Genomic DNA, 9,888 nt, shown 5'->3' with positions numbered 1-9,888 from the left:
CAGTTTCAGGGGTAGGACCCAGGCCTTACCCAGCTGTGCCCAGTCTCTAGCGGCGCTGCTCCAAAGGGAATGGAATTTGCTTTGACTTCTCTCTAGGGGGAACGCAGGCGCAGAAGGCCAGGGGCCTGGCGAGCTAACTGCAGCCCCAGCCCCAGCCCCCCGAAGTGCCCCAGGCCTCTGGCTCCATTCCAGCCTAGCCCGAATGGGACATCTGCTTCCTCCAAGGGCCCCAGCTGGAGGGCAGCGAGGCAGGGGCGGAGAAGGGGGGTCCTTCACGGAGCCTCGCTCCCGAGGGTTCGCTGGATCAATCATCTGAAAGCTGGAGCGACTTGTAATTTTATTCCCTGGGAGGAGGAGCCTGGGTGGCGGGGGCGGGGGCGGGGGGGCGCGGGGCGGGAGGCCGGGGGAGCCGTTCAGGGAGGGGGAGGGACTTGGCTAGGTCTCCCAAGCCTTCTCCACACTCCAAACTTTCACCAAACTCCTGGCCCCCGCCTCCTCGAAACCAAAACACAACAAGCTCCGGAGGAGCGGCGAGCAGCGCGGCGGGGCGGGCGGACCCGCGGTGGCACCGGGCCTCGGGAGGCTGATGCAACTTTCCCTTTAAGAAAGCCACCTGGGCGCACCGCGGCGCGGACCGGCACGCCTGGGCCGGGGGCTGCAGCATGGTAAGGGGCCGGGGGCCGGGGAGCTGCGGTCCGCACCTCCAAGGGTCCAGCCGTCGGGGTGAGCCTGCGGCCGCCTCGGCAGGGCTGAGCCCCGGGGAAGCGCGCGCGCGCGTGTGAGCGATCGCGCATGCATGCGGGCATCTGCGGGAGCCGCGTGGGCGCACGCACCGCGATGCCTGTCTCGCCGCAAAGGTCGGGGTAGGTGCGCGCGTCTGGGTGTCACCGCTGTCACCAAGGGACTGAAGCCGGGCGGGAATGGGGGTTGGGGAGGCACTCCCGGATTTGGGGCGCTGCGTGCCGACGCCGGCTCGGTCGGCAGCGGGGGCGTGGGTGTGTGGGCAGCACCGGAGCCTGAGCCTGCCACGGTCCGTCCGGAGCGCCAGGGGTCCGCGCGCGGGGGCCTGCGGGGCCGGGCACCGAGGGTGCGCTTTGCGCCCAGCGCACTAGCACTCGCTCCATCGCCCCACACGGCTGGCCGGCCTGGCTGCTTCGGCCCCTCTTGGCCACTATCCTCCCCGCTCGTCTGGTGCCGGGTCCGGGTCCGGGTCCGAGTCCAGGGCCGGGGCCCGCGGGCCCCAGGAAGCCGTGCGGGAGGGTCCCGCACCCTTGGGCCCTCTTTGTCCGCGGCGCTCGTGGCCGCAGCTTTGGGAAGGGACTGCGGGCTGGGAGTTCCTTGGGGGCTGCTCCCTTAGGGAGGATCCGCTCCCTCCGCATCGCAACCCTCGCTCCGCGCGCGCCGGGGGCTAGCCCGGGAGGCCACAGGTGAGGGCAGGGGCCTGGCAGCCCCAGGACGCCGGCAGGGCGCCCACCCTCGGCCGGCTCCCCGCACCCCGCACCCACTGCCGGGCGCGGAGGGCGGAGGGGCTGAGCCGGGGCCGGGCGGGAGGGGGCTTGCCCGGGGGGCCGGGAGGGGCGGGCGCCGGCCCGGGGGCGGGGACCCGGCGCCCCGGTACTTTTCCACGGCAGGGGCCGGGGCGGGGCCACCGCTTGCACGCCAGCTGAGAGGTCCCCACGTGGTGGCTGATGTAACGCCCGCCCCCCGCGGCCTGCACCTCGATTAAGGCGGACGCGCCCCGCTTCAAGGAACTGAAGTGCTCGGGGCGGTGCCGCAGCCCCGAGAGCGACCGCGCCCCTGCCCGTCCGCCCGGGGCCTCTTCGCGCGCGGCCGGCCGCTACTTAAAGGAGCCGCACCCCCTTTCGGGCCTGCATCCCGCAGGCCACGCCCCCTCGCGGATCGCTCTTAAAGGAGCCGCGTCCCCGGGCTCTCTGACAGCTCCCCTCACAAAGCCTGGTCTATTTTTCAGTTAAAATAAGCCCGAGGCTGCGGCCGCTCAGAGATAAAGGCTAGGGGTGGGGCTGGGGGACAAGGAGTGAGAAAGGAGAGGTTAGAGAGCCCCAAAGTGAATGGCATCCGCAGGTTGGAGAATAGTGGGTGAGGGGCGATAGTGAGCTCGCCAGAAGGTTTCCAAGGACTGCAGAGGAAGGAGACTGCGGCTGGCCTGGGGGGTCACAGAGGACTCACACCTCTGCCCTAGGAGATCCTCCAGCTAGTGGGGGAGCCAGACGTGGACACAGCGAGCCTGGCAACCTGCGGGACTGGGTGGGGGCACGGCAGGAAGGCTGAGAGGCTCTTGGAGGCCCGAGGAAGGCTTCCTGAAGATGATGTCCTTGGGACAGATACAGGTGGAGCTGGGGCGGGAGCCCTCTACTGCCTGAGCCGGGCCTGGAGGCAGGAGCATCCAGGGCTTGGCACCCGACAGTCCTGTTTGGGGCCGAGGGAAAGGCACCAGACAGCGAGGCAGAACCGCGGCCCCTTTCAACCACTGCCCTCGGGTGGCTCACAAGAGGCGCCAACCCAGTACATCCTCTGCTGTCTCCACACCTGCCATGTCACCACCATGCTTGTCCCTGGGACTGGCACCAGCTTGCTGGCACCAACAGAAACCTGGGATTGACACCAGCTTGCTGGCACTAACTGGGACCACTGGAAACCGGAGACCCCTCCTCATCCTGCAGGGCCCCCAAGGGCCCCCACGATACCATCTCTCAAGTCGGTGTGCCCCTCCTCAGCCCAGGTCCACCTTCCTGGCCTGGCCAGGTCCTAACTGAATTCTGCCCTTGCACTGGCCTCCCTCCAGTCCCTTCCCCATGCTGCGTCTTGGGTGATGCACATTCCAGCAGGTGCTTCTCCAAGGGGATCCCTGCTTCGAAGCCTTCAGGGGGCCAAAGCCCAGACACAGAAGCCCTGGCCCTACTTATCTGGCACCATCTCTGGCCACTCTCTCCCGGCTGCTGTGAGATCCCCAGGCTCAGTCTTTCCCCAAAGTGTGAATCTCCTCCTCTTCCCCTCCTCATCATTGCCACTTTGCCTAGTTTCCCCTTTGGGCACTTGAGATGCTGCTTCCTTGGAGCAGCCCTCCTGGACTCTGGGCCCTGCTGTGGAGTCTCGGAAATGGGTCTTAGTCCTACGCACCCTTTATCTCAGTCTGGAATTATTCAGCATGAGTCACCAACGTCATTCATTTCCCCTAACCTATGACCTGCAGAAGAGCAGACTTCTTTGGGTTCCTGGTGTCTAGTACAGGTCTGGCCCAGAGCACACCTGCAATAAATATTCATGGAATACGTGAGTCTAGCCGTGGCCAGCCTTAAGCGCCCGCTGAGCAGTTTGGGCCCTGTCCTGTGGGCTGTGGAGGAGTAGTGGAGGGCCCCAGGGCTTTAGGGCTTTGGAAGGATTACGGGGTTGGAGGGACAGGGAATGTGAAGGGCTCGTGATAGAGACAAAAATTCGGCAGAAACTCGAACTTGGGAGGGAATGGTGTTTAGTTCCATCTTCCAGACTGGCAAAACTGAGGCTCCAAGAGGTTAAGTAAGTTACTCAGAATCCCATACCTAAGGAATGGCAAAGCCAGACATGCAGCCCAGGCCTGCCAGATTCCAGAACGCAAGCTTGTCACCTGCTGAACTGGCCTTGTGACCCACTGCTTGTCAGGGTGACCTGAGTCCGTGGGTCTCCGACACCTGGAGGAAGGCCCGGCGTATCGTGGGCACTCACCTGGCACTTTCTGAGTGGAAGCGGGAGCCACGTAAAAGAGACAGCAGAAGCAGGAGAACCAGCAAAGCTACACCCAGTTCGCTCTCTGGAAGCAGCCACTAAGCCATCTTTCCCCCAGCAATGCCAAAGCTACCAGATGGCAGCCAGTGCTCAGGCCCTGGCAGGAGCTGGCTGTCATGACTGCCCGGGAGTGGAGGGGTCCCCTCGGAGTCAGCAACATCAGGCCCAAAGCACCAAGTGCAAGCCCTGGCTCAGGCGCTTACGGGTGAGGCCTTGGGCCCCACGGAGGAATCTCTGGGCCGTGAGCAGTGTGGGGACCTCGGGGGTGACCTGCCTGAGTGCCTCTGTAGCCAGTGTGGGACAGGAGGCTCTCAGTCTACTCACACAGCCACAGAACATGACGAGCAGCCCCCAAGGTGGCTCCCCACAACGCCGCCTGCGTTGTCACATCACTGTCGTCACTGTCACCAGCGCTCCCTGGCAGAGGGCAGACTGCTTTGGGGGGCTCAAATCTAGGGTTGGCGCCGTGGGGGAAGAGGTGCTGTGGGTGGGGATGACAAGGGCGCTGGCTGCTCCTCGCTGCTCCAGGACACCACAGCCGCCAGAGGAACCCGTTTAGGAGGATGCGTTGAGAGGCAGAGACCACTGACAAAAAGGAAGTGGGGGGCAGACGTTGTGACACAGTGGACTGTCGCCGTCTAGGACACCCACATCCTGTATCAGAGCGCTGGTTCAAGTCCCGGCTGCTCCACTTCTGATCCAGCTCCCTGCTAATGCACCCAGTAAGCATCAGAGGAGGGCTCAAGTGCTTGGATCCCTGCCACCCAAGTGGGAGACCTGGATGGAGTTCCTGGCTCCTGGCTCTGGCCTGGTCCAGCCTCAGCTGATGTGGGCATCTGGGGAGTGAACCAGTGGGTGGAAGATATCTCTCTCTCTCTTTCTCTCTCCTCTCTCATTTTTAAAAAAATAAACAAATGAATCTTTAAAACACAGAAAAGAGAAACGGTCACCAGCCCTGCCCTGCCCTGCCGGAGGAGAAGGCTCTGTGGGAGACAGAGCTGCCAGCCAGGGGGCAAAGGGCCCGGGGAAGCCAGGCGCTCATTTGCATAAGCAAAGAGCTTCCTCATCTCCAGCCTCCCAGTGACTTCCTGGGCCTGTGGGCGATAGGTGGGGGGCAGGTGACTGTGGGTGGGGCAGTGTCCCGGAATAGCCTTTGAAACGGGTTGCTCCCTAGGAAGACAGGAAGGTCCCAAAGCAGAAACAAATCTTTCCTGGGACCAGGCCCCGTGGAGGTTTAACCTCTTTGTCCATCTGACCCAGAGTTCTTCTTGCCTGAGAGAATTCCTTCAGGCTTTCGCAGGTTAGGTCCTCCCTGAGGCCTGTCCAAACGGCTTGCGCTTCCATCGCCTCTGACACTGAACCTGCAGCATCTCGGGTGCCTTGCTGCTTCCCTGTGCCTGCTGCCTTGCAGCCAAGCGACCCTACACCGCCTCTGAGGGCTGCCTACAAGATCCCAGGCTGACCTTGACCCCCCCCCCCCAGCCTAGTGCCCCAGCCTCATTCATTCCCGTCCACTTCCGGGCCAGTTGGCTGGGCATGGAGGAAGACATGGAACCCAGTCCCAAGCCTTCATGAACTCACTCACTGGCTTGCGGTTGACTGACCTTTAAGCAAATCAGTGTAATGTGGAATGATAAGGGCGGTCATAGAAATCTACAAATCGGAGAGGAGGAAGCAGTTTGTCCATCCTGGTGGGGGAGGGCGTCTGGGAGGGCTGCAGATGAGAGGCGACACTTCAGGCCTGTCCTCAAGGGCTTAGAGTCTCACGCGGTGGACAGGAGGGAAGGTAGTGTGAAGGCAAGGAGGCGGGCCCGGAGCTCATTGTCGGGCCAGCCGCCCTGCAGCCCAAGCCCAGTGGTACCAGGGTGGGGAAGGGTCCCATGAGCTGGGGCGGGGTTGGGAGCCCCTGCCTCCTGGGGGAAAGGGTGGAGCCATTCACACAGACCTTGAAGGAATTGGACCTCTTCCCAGTTCTGTGTTCGTTTTTTATCTTTTCTAGGATTGGGCATCTGGAGAGTCAAAAATAGACCTTTGCCCAGTGGGACATGAAGCGTGGAGACCGAGAGATCCAGGGGAAGGGTGGGGAGGAGAGCTCGGAGGGGCCGGGTCTGAGGGCCCACAGGACAATGGCCTGGCAGAGCGGGCGGGACGGGGCTGATGAGCCACAGGGCCACGCACAACCGGCTCCTCACCTCCCGCTCTGCTCTCTCCACAGCTCTTGAGGTCTGTGGTCTGAAAGGTGCTAGAAGCAGAACCTGTGAGTGTAGCCTGGGCCCCCAGAGCCCCCAGCCACTGCCACCATGGTCGGAAAAGGTGCCAAAGGGATGCTGGTGAGTACAGCTGCTGCGCTTGTGGGGATTGGGTGGGGGGTGCTCATGAGCCTTGTTCGCCCCTTACCGTTCCCCCCACCCCTCTTCCAGCCAACCACCTGCTGTGACACCAGGGCCTTGGAAGCTCCTGGGGGCCGGGGACCAGCACTGCCCGAGCTCCTGAGTGCCGGGGTGCCCCAGGCCCAGGCAGGGAGCCCCTCCCCCAAGAGGCTAGACAGCGCCCCCGCTCCAAGCCCACAGTGGGAGAAATTCTACCATAGTCTTCCAAAGACCTGCCAGGAGGTGGGAGGTACATTCTCCATCCTGGCCCCACAAGGTGTTGCTGGTCCCACTTGGAGACAAGAGGACACCCAGGGCTGTGCTCTGGCTGCTCCTAGTACCCCAAGCCCACCCAGGCCCTGCCACGGGGATGTTGTTCGTGCCGGCAGAGGGGATCCTCAGACCCTGCTGGGTTTTCTCTGCTTCTCCGGTTCCTTTTCACTCGGAAAACAACAAAGAACATTTCGGTTTGAGCGCTCTCCCTTGGTCTCTGAGAACATCTCTGTCTCCTACCTCCCCCAGCCGTGGTTTGGTTCTTCCTCTGCTCTCTGCCTGGGAGCCCAGGAGAGGCGGTGGTGCGATCTCCTGACAAACAAAGGCCTGGCTGAGCTTCCGGAAGGAGCAAGACTCGCTGATGAGTCCGGGCAGGCCAGCACTGGAAGCGGGAACCAGGAGAAAGGTGCCCATCTGATCCCAGAGCAGAAGCTGTGTTGCTTCTCTTGGGAGCTTGCCTGGGGACCAGGAGCACTGGCATGCTGGCGAGGTGGGGAGCCAGGCTGCAGCTCAGCCCTCCCTCAGCAGCTCCTCACATGGTTTCTCATGTCGCTCTGCTCAGCTGGCCTGGGATGCCTGCTGGGCCTGCCCTAAATGAGCTTCGTCTCCCACCAAAGATTTCTGGGACTCCAGGTTCAAGTGCTGGGGAGAGAAGCGGGTGGTTCTGCTGGAGGATTCTCTCTCCAGCTCTGTTCTGAACCTTTACCATCAGACCCTTGGCCCAGCATCTCAGGCCGGCTCTGGTCTGTCCCCTCCTGGTTGGAGCAGTCTGAATGAAGCACGCTTCTGAAAGTATCCCTGAGCCAGCCCTGAAATCTGGGTGCTCAGAAATGGGCATGATGGAGGCCTCCTGCCTGAGCACCTGCTGGTGGTGGATCCCGTGTTAGAGCCCAAACTCCATCCTGGCTTTCCCAGGGAAGTCTTGGAATCGCCATGGGTGTGGGTAGGAAGTGGGGTGTGCCTATGCCCCCTTCCTGGCGTGGAAAGCCTGAGCCCTGTGAAACCCCAGACGTGACCCTGGAAAGACTGGGGAGGGCAGAGAGGAGGGACGGGGGATCCACGTGAGTAGCACAGAGGGCATGAATCACAAGGTCTCAGAATCCCTCCCTGAGCTGAGCTTCCTGGCCCCTGTGCTCTGCTGGCCAGCCCGGCCGGCCTGCCTGGAAGGCAAGGCTGCCTTGGGACTCCCGTTCCCAGCACCAGGATGTGCCTAAAGATAGCCGGGCTTGCTCTCCTCGTTGCCCTCTGCCCTCTGGCTCCTGCCCGCTGTTGCTGTGTTTGAGGCTCATAGCATCTGTCCCATGGGTACCCCCAGTGGTTGCTTGGAGATTCTATTCCTGCCTCTTTTTCAGTTCTGCTGATGACCTTGGGCTACTCTATTCTCGGGTCCCAGTTTGGAACTGAAGCCGCCTCCATTCAGTGCTCGTCTCTAGGATACAGCCTGTGAGGTGCACCAGGCAGCCGGCCCCTGCTAAGCCCCATCCCTGCTAACTGACACAGGCAGCTAAGTCGGCGCTTACCAAGGTGCTTGTGTCACCCTAAGGGCAGATTGCTAAGAAAGTTCCTTTCTGACCTGTTCCTTCTTTGCATGCTGCGGTCAGAAGGGAGAAGGTTGAAGGGTGTGCACGCAAGCCCACGGAGCTGTGACCTTCCCTGTTCTGTGGCCTCCTCTCGCTCTCTATGCGCCCTACTGTGTAGGGAATGGGTAGCTGGGCCCCACCAAGGGGCGCTCGTTCCCGTCCCCTTTCCCCCAGGTTTGGGTGTGAGGACACGAGCCCCCAGGTCTCTTCGTTGTCAACAGACACCCAGTGCCATCCCAGGAGCTTCTGCAGGGCTCTGGAGCAGGTGCCCCATAGAGGAGCAAGCCACTTCCCTGCACGTGCCCAGGCCCACATGCCTGCTGCACGTGTCCCTCCCCCCTCCACTCCCAGCCCAGATGGTCTCTGCCAGGCCAGCTCAGCTGCCTCCCTCACGCCTCAGCAGCTCCTAGGACAGGGCCATGCAAGAGCCCAGCTGGCCAGGGTGCCTGCAAGCCTGGGAGCAGCTGGGTTGCTTGGGGCACGGAGGGTGGGTGGGGTGGTCTTTCCGCAGAGACCTAGGGCCTCTGTACACATGTGGGGCAGAGATGCCTGGCTCTCAGAGGACAGGGGGCTGGAGGAGAGGATCCTAGGACTAGAGATGAGAGAGCCCCGGGCTCAGCTTTGGCCCCAGTGCCTCCCATCGAGACCCCAGGCCGGCCACCTCAGTCCCCTTCCCACGTGGCTCTCATTCATACAGAGTCCTGGGTGGTGGAGGCCTTGGTGGGCTCTGTGGCCTCTTCCCATGTCTTTGGACTCCTTGGTTGCTTCTGCCACTGGGAAGCCTCATGCTGAGCAAAAGCAAGCCCTGGGTGCCAGAGCACCTGAATCCAGAGGCTTTGCGAGCACCGCCTGGGGCTGCTCCACCCCGACCTGTTCTATGCTTTGACATGGGGGTTTGGATACCTCTTGCTTGCAGCACCCATCACAGGGCCTGGCACACAGTGGGTGCTCACCCAACCAGTCTTGGCATGTAGCAAGTGCTCAACTAGTACAGGCTTGGCACATCTCGGGAGGTCCCCAAGCACAGGGCTTGGCACACATGGGGCACTCCTTAGTACAAGACTCAGCATGTGGCAGATAGCTCGGCTAGTGCAGCCTTGGCCTGCCCTGAGCACTCCTTTAGTATAGAGCCTGTCACCTGGTGCCACTCATCTAGCATAGGGGGTGCTCATCCAGCTCAGCGCTGGGCATCCTTGGGGTCCTCTCCTGGCATAGGATTGGGCATACATGGGCTACTCACATAGTGCAGGGCCTAGCACACCACTGGGGCTCACTTGGCACAGGGATGACACACAGGGATGTGGCACATAGTGGGTCCTGGCACATAGTGGGTGCTCTCCTAGCTCAGGGTTTGACACACAGTAGATGCACTCCTAGCTCAGGGACTGGCGGCCAGGGGGTGCCCTTCTTACACAGGGCTAAGCACAGCACAGGTGCTCTCCTAGCCAGGACAGGCAGAGAAATGGCCTTCTACCAAACCTAGCAGTGCAGCTGGTTCTTAGTGAAATGGATAAGACCTAGATCCAGGAGGAAAGCCCCAGGCTTCCTCCAGCTTCCTCTCCAGCCCTCCAGCCCCACCTTCCCTCTGCCCACCGACTTAGCCCTGCGGCCTCCCCTCCCCGCACACAGCTTCCCTTCCGCCCTCCCCTCAGCTCGGTGGGACCTCCCCTCCAGAGCCCCAGAGGACACGGAGCACCTAGACTCCTTGCCCCGCTGGATGCCTGGATGCGTGCCCACTCTTATTAGGAAAAGTCAGAGGCGGGAGCTGGGGGAGTCGGCCTCCCGAAGTGGGGCTGGAGCAGCTGGATCCCGCTAATGAGGCCTCATTACGGCCAGGGCCCAGCTGGGCTGCTGCCGCCTCCTGTCCCCATGGCCAGAGCCAGGGA

At 62.3% G+C, this 9,888-nt stretch overlaps 1 protein-coding gene across 5 annotated transcripts in view; it reads left to right on the top strand.

The window, feature by feature from the left end:
• The first annotated feature begins 454 nt into the window (after window positions 1-454).
• SLC6A9 (solute carrier family 6 member 9) overlaps window positions 455-9,888 on the top strand; it is a 32,233-nt gene continuing 22,799 nt past the window's right edge. For 3 of the 5 annotated variants that reach the window (XM_062191136.1, XM_062191133.1, XM_062191132.1), the window contains exons 1-2: window positions 455-665; window positions 5,996-6,110. Coding sequence is in view for 1 of the 5 variants with exons in the window: in XM_062191132.1 (XP_062047116.1) it covers window positions 6,081-6,110 (30 nt within the window). In the remaining 4 variants the exon portion in view is untranslated. Of the gene's footprint in view, window positions 666-5,995; window positions 6,111-9,888 lie in introns of those variants that run through there. The other 2 variants (XM_062191138.1, XM_062191137.1) reach the window with 1 other exon arrangement.

This window comes from Lepus europaeus, chromosome 5 (assembly GCF_033115175.1).
Source record: "Lepus europaeus isolate LE1 chromosome 5, mLepTim1.pri, whole genome shotgun sequence".
Lineage (NCBI taxonomy): Eukaryota > Metazoa > Chordata > Mammalia > Lagomorpha > Leporidae > Lepus > Lepus europaeus.
This window is presented reverse-complemented; position numbering and strand designations above follow the sequence as displayed.